This window comes from Engraulis encrasicolus, chromosome 11 (genome assembly GCF_034702125.1).
Source record: "Engraulis encrasicolus isolate BLACKSEA-1 chromosome 11, IST_EnEncr_1.0, whole genome shotgun sequence".
NCBI classification, from domain to species: domain Eukaryota; kingdom Metazoa; phylum Chordata; class Actinopteri; order Clupeiformes; family Engraulidae; genus Engraulis; species Engraulis encrasicolus.
The window spans coordinates 36,955,175-36,974,023 of NC_085867.1; the positions used below are offsets into that span (position 1 = coordinate 36,955,175).

Below are 18,849 nucleotides of genomic sequence, written 5' to 3' on the forward strand. Positions count from 1 at the left end.
CCCATAGGAAAAAATAGGTCTGCTTGTCGATAATATATTACATATATTTACATAACCAAACATAGTACATACCGTGGAACTAGGGGAACTATGAGGCCAATCTCTTTAAACAAACTTCAAAATGTGCTCCCTTTCCATCCGCCTGCTCAAACAGACGCTCAAGAGAAAACTTCGGTTGTAACAAAATTTCCACTGATTAATTCATAGCAGTGCAAAAAATATATATATACATTTATGAAGTTAAGGATGAGGGGGTTGAGGAATGCTGCATTTGGGGGTCTGGTTAGGGTTGCAGGCTGTTTTATGTTGATATCGTTTTTGTTAACACAGCCTTCTTTTAATTTGTTTAGAAGGGCTATGCTATCTGGGCAGGAGGGCAGAGAGGAAAGAAGAGGAGGGGTTGAGGTAGGAGCGTACCTTTTTTAAATTGTGTGGAGGACACTGCAGGTTTCGATATTGGTGTATGCCTATGCATAGGCTGTCTATATTTGTTGTTAAGAGGTGGGTGTTGTGAGGAACTAGTTCAGAGAAGTAGATGTGTGCACATCCCACCCGATGGGCCAGGTGCAGGACAATGAGAGTAAATCCAAGTGAAAAGAGAAGTCCGCGACACTGCTTGTCTATTTTTGATTTAATCGAGCAACGTTTCGACCTTCAGGTCTTCATCAGGCAAAGACTTTGCCTGATGAAGACCTGAAGGTCGAAACGTTGCTCGATTAAATCATAAAATATAGACAAGCAGTGTCGCGGACTTCTCTTTTCACTTGTTGTGAGGAACTGCCATGGGTCTTGTTTCCTGCATGAAACTATACAGTATGTGACGTATACAGTATGTAGCTGAGGTGGCATCATGGCATGTGTAAAGTAGATTTATGTAGTGGTCAATGTAAATGGATATGCTGTGTGTAGGCCTACAGCTGGAGCAATCTGAAACTATTCGTATGTAACTAGGAGGAGGAACTTCAAAGGGAACTGAACATGTCTGAGGTGATTTCTGGACTTTTGGCGTGAAGTAAAATTGTGGGGGATGTCTGAGCTTAGGAGGAAGTCTTGCCATTTCAAGATGGTTGTTTGCATAACGTGTAAATTAGTTCTCTGATTTGTGTGTTGGCTGTTTGGGTTGTCAAGGGTTGGGTATTTGTTCATTGCAGTACATGTGGGGTTGTTGAGCTACCTGGTGAAAAGAAGTGAGTTTTACATGAGCACCCATGACATAGAGAAGTGTTTTCCAAACTGTAGGCCGCAGAGGTGTTTCAGTTGGGTTGCGGAGGTGGAGAAGTGGTTTGCACTAAAGCTGCTTAAAACACAGTAAGTTAAAATATGAGCCATCCGCTGATGTAGAGCCATCAATTAATACCCATTCTCTCTCTCCCTCTCCCTCTGAAGTTGGCAGAGTCAGAAGTCCATCTCTGGTTATCTCTCTCAACCTCTCTTATTGCTTCGACGTGTTTGGTGCATTGTTCATCACAGCCACCTTTTAAAAGACATAGACTATGTTAGACTAAACTATTGTAGGCCTAAGAAGATTGCAGTGTTTTCTCTGAGGTGGTTGACAGTTGCCATGTGTTCAACCAAATGTGTGTTGTCTGTTGTTATGTGGCTCCCAGAGGGGTTTGAACCTCTCTCTCTTTGTCTACACATAGGACAGTGAGAAACGTGATTTTGTTTTTGCATGTGACGAAAATGATAGTGAAAATGAAAGTTCAGATGTGGAGGAACTGAGATGTTGTACAGTGAGGAGGTTTTTTTTATAGACTACCAACTTTAATGTAAACATTTTGTTCCATTCCAAGGAACTGAAAAAGGGGTAAGCGAGGCAGAGACAGAGAGAGGCGAAGGGGTGGAGAACATTGTAATAATTGTCGAACATTTGCAAACATCTACCATTTCTTTAAGGACCCTGTAGAAGCCTCACCTTCTCCTCTACACAATAATGAATGATTCAACCAGTAGCTCAACTATCAGTCTCCTCTCCAAGGGGGAAGTGGCTGGAATTGCAATTCGTGCAGTTTGCTTCCTGATGGGCATTGCTGGCAACATAACCGTTATGGTCGTCCTTGCCCGCAACTACAGAAAGGACAATTTCACCATGAAGCTGATGCTGCACCTGGCTGTGTCAGACATCATATGCCTGTCAATGCTGCCTGTGTGGATGTGCAACCTCCTCTTTGGCTGGACCATGGACCAACATCTCTGCAAGTTCTTCTGCTTCGTCACGTACATCGCTGTTCATGCCAGCGTGTTCATTGTGACTCTGATGAGCGTTCAGAGGTACGTGGTTGTCCTGTATCGTCCGCAGTGGTCCAGACTCGGGAGACGAGGGGAGTTTGGGGTGTTGGTGCTCATGTGGGGTCTGGCTGGTGCCTTCACCATCTCTCCAGCAGCCACGTACGGAGTCATCATTGAAAATGGAACCAGGCACATATGTGAGCAAATCTTCAGGTCTGAAGAGCAGAAGTTGGCTCTTCTCCTGCTTGAGACAACTTTTGTCTTTGTCGTCCCTTTCTGCATACTACTAGTTTCATATCTTTGCCTCCATGAGAGGGTTCGTGCAAAAGCCCTCGTATCACATCAGAAGCTGGGAAAGCTGGTGACCTGCATCGTGGTGACCTTTTTCATCTTCTGGATACCGTACCATAGGGGTGGGCGATATGGCAAAAATGTTGTATCACGATTTTTTAACATGAAATCACGATTTCGATTTTTTATCACGATCTTCCATCCAAAAAATAAAAACAACAAAAAACAACTTTCATATACTTACAATTTGTAATTTGCAGTCAATAAAATATTAACACACTGATTATACTCTCATGAAGTGTACAATAGGAATACAATAATTTAAAGAATAAAGTGAAGACAACAACACAAGTGAGAAAACGTCACTCTGATACTGATAATAAACATCCTCACTGCAAGACGATCTATACAATTTCTCCACTTTGGCAGATTCGAGACGATCTTTTACTCAATATCACGATTCACGATTTAATATCGTCATATCGCCCACCCCTACCGTACCACATTGTCAATGTGATGATCATGGCAGCTCCAGGAGAGCCAACCCAGTCAGTGCTGAGGGTTGCATACAGGGGACCCAGGCGGACTGTTCAAGCAATCGTTTTCTTCAACAGCTGTGTGAATCCTGTTCTATATGCGTTCAACTACCGCAGCCTTCGAAGTAAACAGCCAGCGACAGAAAGCAACACCAGGCAGAGCTCCAACGACTTCACCATAAACTCCACTCACAACCAGATCTAGTGGCATGACTTAAATATAACTTTTTACCTACCTTGTCATTGTACTCTAGTGTAGTCTATGTAAATAATTCAGAATTAACTGTAAAACACAATGGAAACACAGATGAAAAAATATATTCATTACGCTAGTACTTTTGATGCTTAATTGCTTCTTATCTGTGTGAATGCGTGTTTGTGCAGTAGAATGTATTATGTAGTGTATCATCTGACCTGCCATTAAGAAAAATGAACACATTTCATGGGGAAAATAACATCTAATAAACACAATAAACATATAAATAACATTTAACATCTTTTATTATTTTCTACATCTTTTACCATGTGTTTGACATTACTGTCAGTGTTGCAACACTGCGCCTACGTAGATGTCTTTGTTTACTATCTAAAAATGCCTTGTTACCCTTCTTATTATTTTGTGCTACATCCTTTAACAAGTGTTGGACAATGCTGTCAGTGTTCACTTCACACTACGCCTTTATGTCTTTGTTGACTTTTTGCCACTTTTTAATGCATCTTATTTTTTTACTACGTCATCTTAACTTTGTCTTGGATAATGTTGTCAATGTTGCACCTCACCCTGTGCTACTTAAATTTTCTCCTTGCAAGTCGCTTTGGTCAAAGTCGTCTGCTAAATGCTATGTAATGTAATGTAATGTACAAAAAAAAATTAAAACGGTTTTATCATTCAAAGCCAGGTGATGCAGATGTCATACACTGTAACTTTCACTGTTGATTGAAGTAAAAAACCATGTATGTAGGAGAGACCGGGGCTAGTTGATGATAACTGTAAATACATGAATACATGTTTTCTTACATTATAATTGACCAAGATTGTTAAAGTTATTCATATCTTATTTATAGAGGCTGGGGTAAATGGTGGAAGGTGGAAGTTAGACATTAGCTTGGTCATATATAGACTATGGGTTGACAGCGAGGAAACTTGATTGTTTTCTCCACAGAGGCGGGGCAACACTGGGGGAGGAGACTAGCCTGGCGAGCCAGACCCGTACAGCAAAAAGCTGTAAAAGTGTCTGGGCGAGCTTGGAGAGAGTGTGGGCAGGATAAATAAACGGTTGTCTATCAAAATGCCTTGGCACTCAACGCCACGCAATAGGATGGTGGAACAACCAATCCCCACACAGTTCTGTGTAACATCACAGCTGTCTCTCAGAACGTACACGCGACACGCCCCTTGTAGGTGAAAAAGCAACTTTGTGCCTTCATAGGAGTGGATGCGTGTTTTCACTTTCACAGTTCAAAAACGCCTGATTTTCAACCACATGGCCCTCCTTGATCAACTAGTGAAATGTTGAGCAATTTGGGGCTTGTTAAATGCTTATAATTATGATTGTTGTCAACATGGCATGTTCGGTGCTAGCTAGCTAGCTAGCTGTATACCCATAGAACTAATACACGGCTGGATACCTAGGTCTGTGTTATCGACGACAGCTTGGCTAATCGCTAGCTCGGTAGACTAGGTGTCATTCCCATCTATTTAGTAAGCTACTTAAAGACTTTCAAAGCTCCCAAATGTCTCGTTTTTAATGACATGGATCTTATTAGAAATTGGGGCAGCAGTTTCATTCTACACCCACAATAGTGGTCTGATAATAGCGTGCGACTATCTGGTTCTGTAAAATGCTCAAATTAGCTTACCGAGCTAGCTTAAAACATAGAATGATCAAATGGTAATGTGTAGTGATCTATTTGTGTCCGATAAGTTCATGGTGTATTTTGACATCAATCCATGTCAGTCACGAAACGTATTATCATCCAAGCTTTTTAAATTAAGTATAAACTTTTGTGCGGTAAGTAGCATGGACGGCCGCCATGTTTCTTCTTAGAAAGTTTTCTGTGTTAACTAGGTAGCCCGGCCCCCCATCTCGCTCCTCGCGATTTGATTGTCATCGGATATCTTTCAGCCTTGCAAAACGACCGGGGTCCGCTAGACTGCCCCCGGGGAGCAAANTCAATTTGCGGTCGCTNGGGGCGTCTAGATTTCTAGGCTAGGAGGAGACCACAAGTCAAGTCATATCCATGGAAGTAATTGAAACTTTAAAAAAATTGCCGGATCGATTCTGGAACTTGCCGGATCAATTCTGGATCGTCCATGCCCCGCATTGGATTGCATCGCCGAATCGATCATTGTTGACACCACTACAGAGACGTGCGCTCAGGGTAGGCAGGGTATGCACTAGCATAAATTTCTTAAAAGTAAAAAACAATTTTTAAAAACTATTCTTGAGAGTTCACATGCATAACAAAAACATTAATTTAGAAATTAGCTGTTAAAAGTAGGCTACAGTAACCGGAGACCGATCAAAACCCCAAGATATAGCAGGAAGCAAAGCACTCAGGCTTGGACAGGTTGCCATGGGAACGCGCCGCGCAGCCTTGGCTGGTAGCTGAAGGCTCAGCTTTCGAATGCCAGGCAAAGCCAGGGTAGACACGCTTTGACTCTGCCTATGGGTCCTTGAGCTACCAATTTGGCAATTAAAAAAAAAAAAGTGTAGCTGGCCTTTTCAAGAAATTGAAATTATACATTTTCACTTATTGTTTCAGATGTAGGTCTACTGTAGTAGTTCATACACCGCGCTCTTCCGTGTGGTGCGTCTCCAGTTGAATAACTTTGAAGGTGAAAAAGTGGATCGCACTCTGGTTCTTCTTTTCTTCGAGACACTGACGAAGGCAACAGCCGAAACGTTTGTCTACACTTCTGCTGCTATGTAAATAAAAAAATAAAAAAGAAGAAAAGAAGAACCCGAGTGCGATCCACTTTTTCACCTTCAGATGTAGGTCTACTGACAATGTTCAAATGTCTAAATATTGTAGCCTATTTACTTATTTAGTTATTAGGCATAGAGCTGTGGTGGCTAAGCACTGATGGCATTTTATCTTATAGCCTACTTTATATTTACAGTATTTAGAGAAACATAGTCCTACTAATTTGTTGCACATTAAAAACCTTATCAGCATATTAGATGAATAGGGCTAGTTGCCTATCCAAGCCATACCTTGTGGCATAAGGCCTCTCTCTCTCTCTCACACACACACACACACACACATGTTACATTTCAGATCTGCATGAAAGGGGGTACTATTTGTTAAAAGTTTTTAGTCTTTTATAAAAGTTTTTAGCTGATAGTGACTCTCCAGATTTGGTTAAAATGCAGGAAATTGCATCTAAGAAATATTTTTTTTTCTGGGGAAGGACCCCCAGACCCCCGCTAAAAAATATACAAAATGTATATTTTCTATATTTACTGCCTACCCTACCATACCCCTCACTGAACGTCACTGCACCACTAGTATGTGCCTGCTTCTTAACATGTTTTGAGGAGGGACATTCCTGCAAGGGATGCTACAGAGAGAGCAAAAGGTACAATATAATATCTGCTCAATAATAATTAGGGTTAGGATTTGGGTCAGTGTCAGGAGAACCATAGCTTCGTGAGTTTACTCAAGGGTCTGGAGGATTTTCAGATTCTTCCAGCTCCCGAACCACTATGCAGCCGAACCAATCAGGATTGCGAGATTTTCAGAGATGTGACGTACTAAATGCTAAAACATAATGGAGAAAGGAAACATTAACTGAAACGCGACAGTTGTGAGTGGTTAAAGTAGCATCTCATTAAAAATGTGAGACAAGTGGTTTATCCAATCAAGCACAAATATTTTTGACAAAACCCCGCCTTCTTGGCCCTGCCGTGGCCTAACTGTAGGGTACTGGCTTACTACGCCGGTGACCCAGGTTCATTTCTCACCCGGGTCATTTGCCGATCCTTCCCCATCTCTCTCTCCCCACTCATTTCCTGTCTCTCCTCCACTGCACTGTCCTGTCAACAATAAAGGCAAAAAAGCCCTAAAAATATATATATATTTTTAAAAAAAACATTTATATATGTATATATGTATATATTTTTTTTCCTATATATGTATATGCCATAGTTCCAGATGAATGTTGGTGGAGCAGGCAGGATTTATTCATCTGGCGGCAGCCAGATAATTACAGACCCTGTGTAGGAATGACATTAGTATGGGAGTAAGATGTCTGTACTAAGATGAAGAATGTTTGTAGGCACCTCTCATAAATGCAACACTGATGCATAAGATGGCACGTCTACTGTAACCAATGCTGACCATAATGCTGACCTTGTTGACCTTTCGACTGTTGCATGTCACAATACTGTGTATGGTTAACGCTCTTGTTTGTGGCATGGTGGCTTGCTTTGCAGACTGGGCAGCAAAATTCCACTTGAAATGTGTACATAAAAAGCTCAATTGTGTCTACAGTATACTCATGCAGGGGAGTTTGCAAAAGGAAAATATGCTATTTATTTTCATATATTACATAACATTAGTAGGCCTACTTGGCAAAATTAGCATGGTTTGGGAAATGATGAGGACCAACAAATATAACTAGAAGCGTCATCATTTGTGTAATGCAAAAGAGGAAGGATATAAGAGATACTGTAGACGTGATAGAAAGAGTGAATATCAGAGGGAGGTGAAGCAAGGGAGTGGCCAAAATTAGTTTCATGAACGTTTGCATAGCCTACATCTACCATACCAAAGTCCTTGTCGAAGCTTTACCTTTGCACCTATTGCAAGGCCATGAATGATTCAACCAGTAAATTGGACATAAATCTCCTCTATGGAGAGATGGCTGGAATTGCCATTCGTGCAATTTCCTTTCTGCTGGGTGTTGCTGGGAACATAACAGTGATGGTCGTCCTTGTCCGTAACTACAAGAGGAAGAATTTCACCATGAAGCTGATGCTGCACCTGGCTGTGTCAGACATCATATGCCTGTCAATGCTGCCTGTGTGGATGTGCAACCTCCTCTTTGGCTGGACCATGGACAATGATCTCTGCAAGTTCTTCTGCTTCATCACGTACACTGCTATCCATGCCAGCGTGTTCATTGTGACTCTGATGAGCGTTCAGAGGTACGTGGTTGTCCTGTATCGTCAGCAGTGGTCCAGACTCGGGAGACGAGGGGAGTTTGCTGTCTTGGCACTGATGTGGGTCCTTGGTTGTGTCTTCTCCATTTCTCCAGCTGCCACATACGGAGTCATCATTGAAAACGGAACCAGGCACATATGTGAACAGGTCTTTGGGTCAGAAGAACAGAAAGTTGGTGTTCTTCTGCTCGAGACCATGGTTGGTTTTGTTGTCCCCTTCAACATGCTCCTGGTGTCTTACCTTTGCCTCCATGAGAAGGTTTGAGCAAAAGCCATGGTGTCGCACCAGAAGTTGGCAACACTGGTGACCTGCATTGTGGTGACCTTCTTCATCTTTTGGACACCGTATCACATAATCAACGTGATGATAATGGTCGCGCCATCAGAGCCAGCTCAGTCAGTGCAAAGGGTTGCATACAGGGGACCAAGGCGGGTTGTTCAGGCAATTGTATTCTTCAACAGTTGTGTGAATCCTCTTCTATATGCTTTCAACTACCGCAGCCTTCGGGTTAAGCAGCCAGCGACGGAAACCAACACCAACCAGAGCTCCAATGATCACCATTAACTCCACTCACATCCAGGTCTAGTGGCATGACTTTACAACAGTGATTCTCAAAATATGGGCCTTGAAAGTATTTCACGTGGTCCTTGAAATACTTTTCTAAACGTCCAAATAATATTTTTGTCTGTGTCAATGTTGACTGTTTATTGTGTGTTTACTGTGTGGAAAAGTGGGCCACAACTTGAAATAGGTTGGGAATCCCTGCTTTACAACATTTTTTAAAAACATATTTTGCTCCAAGCCTCAGCATTTTTTCTCTTTGACAAATGATAACATATTGCACTGTTACTTTAAAAGTTGAGTCCTACTGCATGTATGTTGTTAGATATATTATGAATAAATGAATTAATGTTTTGTGAAATTTCATTTCAATTTAATTTCATTTTTTATTATTATTTATGTTAAAATGTTATTAAAGACTATATGATTGTTTGACTTGGAGGCTGGTGTGAATGTTAACAACAGAGAGAGAGAGAGAGAGAGAGAGAGAGAGAGAGAGAGAGAGAGAGAGAGAGAGAGAGAGAGTGTACAGAAAGCAAACCTTTTCATAGGGATCATTTAGTCATAAGTCCAAGGTTAAAGATTGCTGATGAGTTGAGAAATGCTCTGAGGTGATAGACAGTAGACAGGAAACCACAAGACTGGGTCAAGCAAAAGAACATAGACATCTCATATGACGTGTACACAAACACACACACATTCACACACAATGTCAAATGTTGTATAAGCAGTAAGTTAACAAGTCAGAAGACCATTTTGAAAAATTCTACTCTAAAAATCTAAATGTACAATGACACAATTACCACCAGTGATATCTACTGTACATGCTCATAAGCGGTGGAGTAGCAAAGATGAGTATCAAGGAAAGGATGGATCACTGTCCAGATGCTGCTGGCACATACTGTACATATGTCTGGGGAAGATGCATATTCACCTATTGTGGTCTACTTTAGTCACACACAGTACAAGGAAACAGGTTTTATTTGTCACATGCATAGAAACACTAAAAGTATAACGTGAAAAGATGTGCGACAAGGGGTTGCGTTTAGAAAAAAAAAGATGTGCGACAAAATGCAACAACACGTGCCAAAAAAAGACACACAGTGAAACTAGATTTGTCTGCATGTATAGAATAGACTTGCTATGTGTGTGTGACAGGGGTGCAGGGTTTGGGGGGTAAAGTGCAACAAGTGCAACAAAGTGCAGAAGTGCGAATTGTGCCAGGGCATGGGTTGTATGCACACAGATGAACTTGTGGAAAGTCAATAAAGAGCTTCTAAATAAATAAAGAGCGAATAAGCAGCACAGCTCCCCGAGATCTGTGAGACCAAACTGCCAAATAGTTTTTATATATCCTGTACGCAGTACGCTAACAAAAATGGAGTGGCCATTGAGCCATTACCTACTATGATGTGGACCTGATTAAAAGAACAGACGTGCATCTGTGCTGGTTTGTATTTTCATTTTCAAGAGCTTATTATAGGTACTGTAGCTACATTATGTTACTGTTTCTCTTCGTCAACTGCTGCATAATCTTATACATATGCATACCTCAGTTGCAATCTAACTTCGTTATTGACAGGTTCTTAGAGAAATAGAGAGAGAGAGAGAGAGAGAGAGAGAGAGAGAGAGAAGCTTATATGGGTAGACGGTACACCGACTTCCTTTCATGATTTCCTGAAGTTAGGCTACATATAAATCATGTCACATGGCCAATAGAGAGAGGGAGAGAGAGAAGGAAAGACAGAGGTAGAGAGAGAGAAAGAGCGAGAGAGAGGAGAGACATCCTGTCCTTTTAAGATTTCCTGAAGTTGCAGATTTTCAGCATTACCTGTTTGTCTGTCTGAGATCATGAACGCCTCAATCAACAGCTCAAGTGTCCCCTCTGTCACCACAGGGGCGATAGCTGGCATCGTCATCCGAACTGCCTGTTTCCTGATGGGCATCGGTGGCAACATAACAGTGATAGTGGTCCTCATCCGCAACTTCAAGAAGGAGAACTTCACCCTGAAACTGATGCTGAACCTGGCGGCCTCGGACATTGTGTGCTTGTCCATGTTGCCCTTCTGGATGTGGAACCTTCTCTCTGGCTGGACTGCGGATATCCATCTGTGTCGTCTGCTAAGCTTTGTCACGTACACGGCGATCCATGCCAGCGTGCTCATTGTGACTCTAATGAGCGTTCAGAGGTACGTGGTTGTCCTGTATCGTCAGCAGTGGTCCAGACTCGGGAGACGAGGGGAGTTTGGGGTCTTGGTGACCGTGTGGGTGCTAGCTGGGATGGTCTCCATCGCACCTACAGTGACCTACAACATCATCACAGTGGAAGGATCAGCCAAGAAATGTGAGCAGGTCTTCTGGTCTGAAGAGCAGAAGCTGGCAGTTGTCTTGTTTGAATCGATGGCTGTTTTTCTCTTCCCTTTCAGCACACTTCTCGTTTCTTACCTGTGCCTCCACAAAAAAGTCAGTACCAAAGCCCTGATGTCCAATCAGAGGTTGGCAAAGCTGGTGACCTGTATCGTTGTGACTTTTATCATCTTCTGGACACCATATCACATCGTCAACGTGATGATAATGACTTCTCCCTCAAAGCCAGTCCAGGCATGGCTCCGAGTTGCCTACCGGCCTGCCAGACAAGTCACCCAAGGAATTATCTATCTCAACAGCTGTGTGAATCCTCTGTTGTATGCTTTCAACTACCGCAGCCTCAGGGCTCCAAAGCCAGTGAGTGAGGTCAACACCAAAGAGACCTCCAATGACACCTGTTGAAACCCTGCTGACAACTGAAATGTAGTTTCTAGTAGCTCAACACCTTTTAACAATTTTACGTTGCTTACTTTAAGATTTTGACAAACATAATATTAACATGCTCAACTTAAAAAGAGTAATTGTGATGGTGGTGTGTGGGCGGGTGTGTGGAACTGTAAATAGGCACTTCAGCAAGCCTAGTTCAATACAGAATCTAATGATTACACATTATGTCCATGTGGGTAGAAATGTAGGCCTATTTTCATCTACAAGTGAATATTGTTACCAATAGAAGCAAATTGGTACATTTTGCAAGTTACAGAGTTTATTTAGAGTGCCTATTCTATGCGAGGAAGAGAACAAACTGACCACAACCATAGGCATCTATATTTGACCATGCTCTCACCTCCCACCTTCCTTTTGTTTTCTCACCTTTGTCAGTAACAGGAAGTGTCCAATAAGGCCAACAGTATGTTTGCTTCACTGCTGAAAAAGACAGTAGAGGTCCACACACTGAATCCTCTAAGTTTATTATAATACAGTGTTTTGACCAAGCGTGTCTGAAGAGGACGTTGTGTTGTGAACCCATAGTTATCAATGTGGATGTTTTTCTATGTTCATTTGCATTAATACATAAACACCTGCTTCATTGAGGTGGAATATGCACACGCTTTTTTTCTAGTTAAAATTACTTCACAGCTGAGTATTCATAGCCCGCCTTTTAGAACTGTTTTGCTACTGAATTCCATATGTGTTCATGTACAGTTTTGATGCCTTTAATGAGAATCTACCTAGTCATGTAAATAAAAAGAAAGCATTTAATAAGATGTGTCCAAGCTTTTTGCCTGTAGTGTATACACAGACACCGTGTTCAATGGCTTCTATGCAAATGTCACCGCCATATTTAAGCTGTCCAAAAATTGTAGTTGTTAAAGTAAAATAATAGATTGTAATATACTGTAGGCTACATACAGTATGTCTCCACAGAATGGATATCAAACATAAGGTCAAGAATTGGGGACGTTCAAAGACTTAAGGGGGAGGGGGAGGGGGAGGTTTGCTCCATTTCGACAAATTTTCCACACCTTTAGCCCCAACATTTGCAATGTTATTACCTCAATAAAATATGTACAATAGGAAATCAACAACATTAATGCCTATTATATTTGCACTTCCTTTTATGCTGCTCTAGTTCTCTCTCTGTACTGTACGTGTAATTACTGCAAATTCATGTGACATTCAAAACAATTACCAACCCCAGTGTCATGCGCTATTGACTATTTCTTATGTGAAACAACATAAAGCGGAACTTGAAGAATTAGTGGTAGTTCCATCTATTATACGTGTTTTAAATGTCCGAGCACAATGTTTTAAGCCTAATTTTGACATACGTTCATTTTGATAACATACAAAATGAGAAGAAAAACACGTCTTGAAGACAAAGTAATTATTTTGTATGAAGAGCACTTTCTGAGAGCAGTGTGATGGTATGGTGCCCGATGAAGACCTAGTCTGGTCAAAACGTTGTGCTCTTTTTTGACTTCGCTTTGATTGTCCGGCACTGGGTCAACCGAAAAATGTGCTTGTTTGAGTAAGATGCTTTAGGATTATTATGGCACTCTTGAAAGTTTGGCAAAAACATGTCCCAGCTATTAAAGTGCTAATTCTGTTGAAAATCATTGCGTTTTCATTAACAAAAGAAATCAAGGTAATGATTACACAAATGCACAGTTTGAAAGATTTAATTGTTATTTTTACCATTTTTCAATTAGTCAGCCTGCCATCAGCAGCTAAAGTGCTTAAATAAACTTTTGATGGCATTTTTTGTTAAAAGTTGGCAACCATGCCACAAGTTATCAGCATGGGCTAAGGTTTCAGAATCACCTGGTTGCCAACACGGAACTTGACCTTTAAGGTCAAATATGAAGGTCAAGAGGTCAACCATAGTCAAATAACAGTGTTATTTAGTTAAAAATTGTTACAAAGTTGTTAAAAGTGGGCAACATGCCAGAAGCCATCAGCACGGACTAAGGATTCAGAATCAACTTGTTGCCAACACTGAACTTGACCTTTAGGGTCAAATTTGAAGGCCAAAAGGTCAAAAACAGGGTATTTTCTTGCTAGTCTTTGTTGGGAACTGTATATTCATGGAATTCTTTTTCAAAAGTTGGCAACCATGCCAGAAGTTATCAGCATGGGCTAAGGCTTCAGAATCACCTGGTTGCCAACATGGAACTTGACCTTTAGGTTCAAATCTGAAGGTCAAAAGGTCAAACACGGTCAAATAACAGTACCAATATGTTATTTAGTTAAAAATTGTTTAAAAAAAAGATGTTAAAAGTGGGCAACCATGCCAGAAGTCATCAGCATGGACTAAGGATTCAGAATCAACTTGTTGCCAACACGGAATTTGAGCTTTAGGGTCAAATTTGAAGGTTAAAAAGGTCACTATGTATTTTAAGGTTTGACTTTTTGGGGGACTGTGTTCGTGGAAATCTTTTTCAAACGTTAGTAACCATGCTAGAAGTTATCAGCATGGTTTCAGAATCACCTGGTTGCCAAGAGGGAATTGACCTTTAAGGTCAAGTATGAAGGTCAAAAACAATGTATTTTCTGGTTAGTCTTTTTTGGGGATCTTTATATCCATTGAATTATTGTTTTCAAAAGTTGGCAACCATGCTAGAACGTATCAGCATGGACTAAGGTTTCAGAATCACCTGGTTACCATATGGAACTTGACCTCTAAGATCAAATTTGAAGGGCAAAAGGTCAACCGAGATCAATAAAAAATCAGTTTTTTGGTGATGTGCTTTCATAAAATAGTTGTTTGCATGGTACTGTATATTGAGGCCTATAATTAAGCGGGCTTGCGGAGCAAGGACCATGCAGAGCATGGCCCTTGCAGAGCAAGGCCCGTTTATAGTAATCTCTAAGTCCTGTTTGATTATTAAGCGGGCTTGCGGAGCAAGGACCATGCAGAGCATGGCCCTTGCAGAGCAAGGCCCGTTTATAGTAATCTCTAAGTCCTGTTTGATTATTATTATCGTTCTTGTGCAGGGGGGCAGTAAAAATAGAAAATGGATCTCCTCCTAGGCCTTTCGAGATAGAGACACCGTTCAAACACTAAAACGACCAGCTCGGCTTGGAGATCGCGTATACTAATAGGCTTTTCCGTGTCTCTTGTCGTTTTCCCGTTTTTGGCGATTTTGTGAAAGCCTGGGTCCCCATTGAAAATAGTGGTGGAACCTCCATGAACCAAAGTTCCGCCACTCTAGAGATTAGAGTGTAGGAGGCTTTTTCGGTCATAAAACATCAACACTTTCACCTAGAAGTTTAGTTGACGCGTTGTTAGCGAGCTCTATGGAATGTCTCCAAATTGTGAAAGTTTCATTTCCCAACTCCCAATACTTTTTAAATGGCAGGTTTGTAAAAAAAACAGGCCTGGCTCTATGGAGAATCCCAGTCTTTCGAAAAGTGCATTTTTCAAGAGATCAGCGCATGTCCCACACGGAGGTCCATTTGTGCCTGAAAAATTTAACCTATAAACTTCATTCAAAGACTGTTAGAGAGATCACAAGCATGACTCCGATCTGTGAAAAGGACACGTGCCAACTCCTTTTAGTTTTTTTACAACGATGTTGTAAAGACAAAAAACTCATTCTCATTTTCTCCCCAGTTTAGAGCTCAATACTAACTGTCTTTCAGTCAATCACAACAGGTGCAGCCAGTGAAGGGTTCCATTTCAACTGTCACTGTCTCAAGATTCTATTCTTAACGAGCAGTTGCGAGCAACCATTCTAGAAGTCTATTGTTCAGCTCTGCAATGCAATGTAATATAGTCTTGCTGGACTATGCATGACAATTAGCTGCTTGGCTTAGCGGTAATGCATGCCGCTGCATTAGAGATATGGAGGTTGAGGGTTTGAATCCCACCCGAAGCCATGTTGATTTTCTAAATTATATCATATGCAGCGTTCCTTGGCCGACTTAAAATGCCATGTATATCATTCAGTATGGATGGCAAATGTGCTGAATTACAGATATTGAGGTTGGGGGTTCGAAACCCAGTCAAAGCCATGTTGATTTTCAAAATTATATCATATGCAGTGTTCCTTGGCCAACTTAAAATGCCATGTATGTCATTTAGTATGCATGGCAAATGTGCTGTATTACAGATATGGAGGTTGGGGGTTCGAATCCCAGTCAAAGCCATGTTGATTTTCGAAATTATATCATATGCAGTGTTCCTTGGCCAACTTAAAATGCCATGTATGTCATTTAGTATGAATGGCAAATGTGCTGAATTAGGGATATGGGGGTTGGAGGTTCGAACCCCAGTCGAAGCCATGTTGATTTTCAACATGATATCATATGCAGTGTTCCTTAGCCAACTTCAAATATCATGTATTGTATGTCATTTAATATCAATGGCAAAGGGGTTGGATTACAGATATGGAGGTTGTGAGTTCTAATCCCGCTGGAAGCCATGTTGATTTTCAAAATTATATCATATGCAGTGTTCCTTCGCCAACTTAAAATACCATGTATGTCATTTAGTATATCCCCAAAACGCAGAGCTACAACACTTTCAAGATGGCTGAATCCAAGATGGCTGAATTGTTTGGCCCATAACTTCTGACTGGGTGGATGGAGTTTTTCCAAGATTTCTTTTAGCTTTGTTTTCTCAATAGTACTTTGTTTCATCTCTGCCCCAAAAGGCAAGCCCGCTTCCAGCATTTTCTGTGAGAATGCATTTCTAGTTATTATTATTGGTCTTGTGCAGGGATCTCCTCCTAGACCTTTCGAGATAGAGACACTGTTCAAACACTAAAACGACCGGCTCGGCTTGGAGATCGCGTATAGTTATAGGCTTCTCCGTGTCTCTTGTCGTTTTCCCGTTTTTGGCGATTTTGTGAAAGCCTGGGTCCCCATTGAAAATAGTGGTGGAACCTCCATGAATCAAAGTTCCGCCACTCTAAAGATTAGAGTGTAGGAGGCTTTTTCGGTCATAAAACATCAACACTTTCACCTAGAAGTTTAGTTGACGCGTTGTTAGCGAGCTCTATGGGATGTCTCCAAATTGTCAAAGTTTCATCTCCCAAATCCCAATACTTTTTAAATGGCAGGTTTGTAAAAAAAACAGGCCTGGCTCTATGGAGAATCCCAGTCTTTCGAAAAGGGCATTTTTCAAGAGATCAGCGCATGTCCCACACGGAGGTCCATTTGTGCCTGAAAAATTTAACCTATAAACTTCATTCAAAGACTGTTAGAGAGATCACAAGCATGACTCCGATCTGTGAAAAGGACACGTGCCAACTCCTTTTAGTTTTTTTACAACGATGTTGTAAAGACAAAAAACTCATTCTCATCCTCTCCCCTGTCTAGAGCTCAATACTAACTGTCTTTCAGTCAATCACAACAGGTGCAGCCAATGAAGTGTTCCATTTCAACTGTCACTGTCTCAAGATTCTATTCTTAACGAGCAGGTGCGAGGAAGCATTCTAGAAGTCTATTGTTCAGCTCTGCATTGCAATGTAATATAGTCTTGCTGGACTGTGCATGACAGCTAGCTGCTTGGCTTAGTGGTAATGCATGCTGCTGGGTTAGAGATATGGAGGTTGAGGGTTCAAAGCCCACCCGAAGCCGTGTTGATTTTCAAAATTATATCATATGCAGTGTTCCTTGGCCAACTTAAAATGCCATGTATGTCATTTATTATCAATGGCAAATGTGCTGGATTAGAGATATGGAGGTTGAGAGTTCGAATCCCACTTGAAGCGATGCTGATTTTCAAAATTATATCATATGCAGTGTTCCTTAGCCAAGTTAAAATACCATGTATGTCATTAAGTATCGATGGCAAATGTGCTGAATTACAGATATGGAGGTTGGGGGTTCGAACCCCAGTCAAAGCCATGTTGATTTTCAAAATTATATCATATGCAGCGTTCCTTGGCAGACTTAAAATGCCATGTATGTCATTTAGTATGGATGGCAAATGTGCTGAATTACAGATATGGAGGTTGGGGGTTCGAACCCCAGTCAAAGCCATGTTGATTTTCAAAATTATATCATATGCAGTGTTCCTTGGCCAACTTCAAATGCCATGTATGTCATTTAGTATGCATGGCAAATGTGCTGAATTACAGATATGGAGGTTGGGGGTTCGAATCCCAGTCGAAGCCATGTTGATTTTCAAAATTATATCATATGCAGTGTTCCTTGGCCAACTTAAAATGCCATGTATGTCATTTAGTATGCATGGCAAATGTGCTGAATTACAGATATGGAGGTTGGAGGTTCGAACCCCAGTCGAAGCCATGTTGATTTTCAAAATGATATCATATGCAGTGTTCCTTAGCCGACTTAAAATACCATGTATGTCATTTAGTATATCCCCAAAACGCAGAGCTACAACACTTTCAAGATGGCTGAATCCAAGATGGCTGAATTGTTTTGCCTATATCTTCTGACTGGGTGGATGGAGTTTTTCCAAGATTTCTTTTAGCTTTGTTTTCTCAATAGTACTTTGTTTCATCTCTGCCCCAAAAGGCAAGCCCGCTTCCAGCATTTTCTGTGAGAATGCATTTCTAGTTATTATTGGTCTTGTGCAGGGGCAGTAAAAATAGAAAATGGATCTCCTCCTAGGCCTTTCGAGATAGAGACACCGTTCAAACACTAAAACGACCGGCTCGGCTTGGAGATCGCGTATAGTTATAGGCTTCTCCGTGTCTCTTGTCGTTTTCCCGTTTTTGGCGATTTTGTGAAAGCCTAGGTCCCCATTGAAAACCATGGTGGAACCTTCATGAACCAAGGTTCCGCCACTCTAGACATTAGAGTGTAGGAGGCTTTTTCGGTCATAAAACATCAACACTTTCACCTAGAAGTTTAGTTGACGCGTTGTTAGCGAGCTCTATGGGATGTCTCCAAATTGTCAAAGTTTCATCTCCCAACTCCCAATACTTTTTAAATGGCAGGTTTGTAAAAAAAACAGGCCTGGCTCTATGGAGAATCCCAGTCTTTCGAAAAGTGCATTTTTCAAGAGATCAGCGCATGTCCCACACGGAGGTCCATTTGTGCCTGAACCCTTTAACCTATAAACTTCATTCAAAGACTGTTAGAGAGATCACAAGCATGACTCCGATCTGTGAAAAGGACACGTGCCAACTCCTTTTAGTTTTTTTACAACGATGTTGTAAAGACAAAAAACTCATTCTCATCCTCTCCCCTGTCTAGAGCTCAATACTAACTGTCTTTCAGTCAATCACAACAGGTGCAGCCAATGAAGTGTTCCATTTCAACTGTCACTGTCTCA

General features: G+C 41.2%; 1 protein-coding gene across 1 annotated transcript; it reads left to right on the plus strand.

Moving 5' to 3' along the window:
* The first annotated feature begins 10,637 nt into the window (after positions 1-10,637).
* On the plus strand, positions 10,638-11,555 carry LOC134457741 (leukotriene B4 receptor 1-like). The gene has a single exon (XM_063209715.1). The coding sequence runs from the start codon at positions 10,638-10,640 to the stop codon at positions 11,553-11,555; it is 918 nt and encodes a 305-aa protein (XP_063065785.1).
* Positions 11,556-18,849: the final 7,294 nt, after the last annotated feature.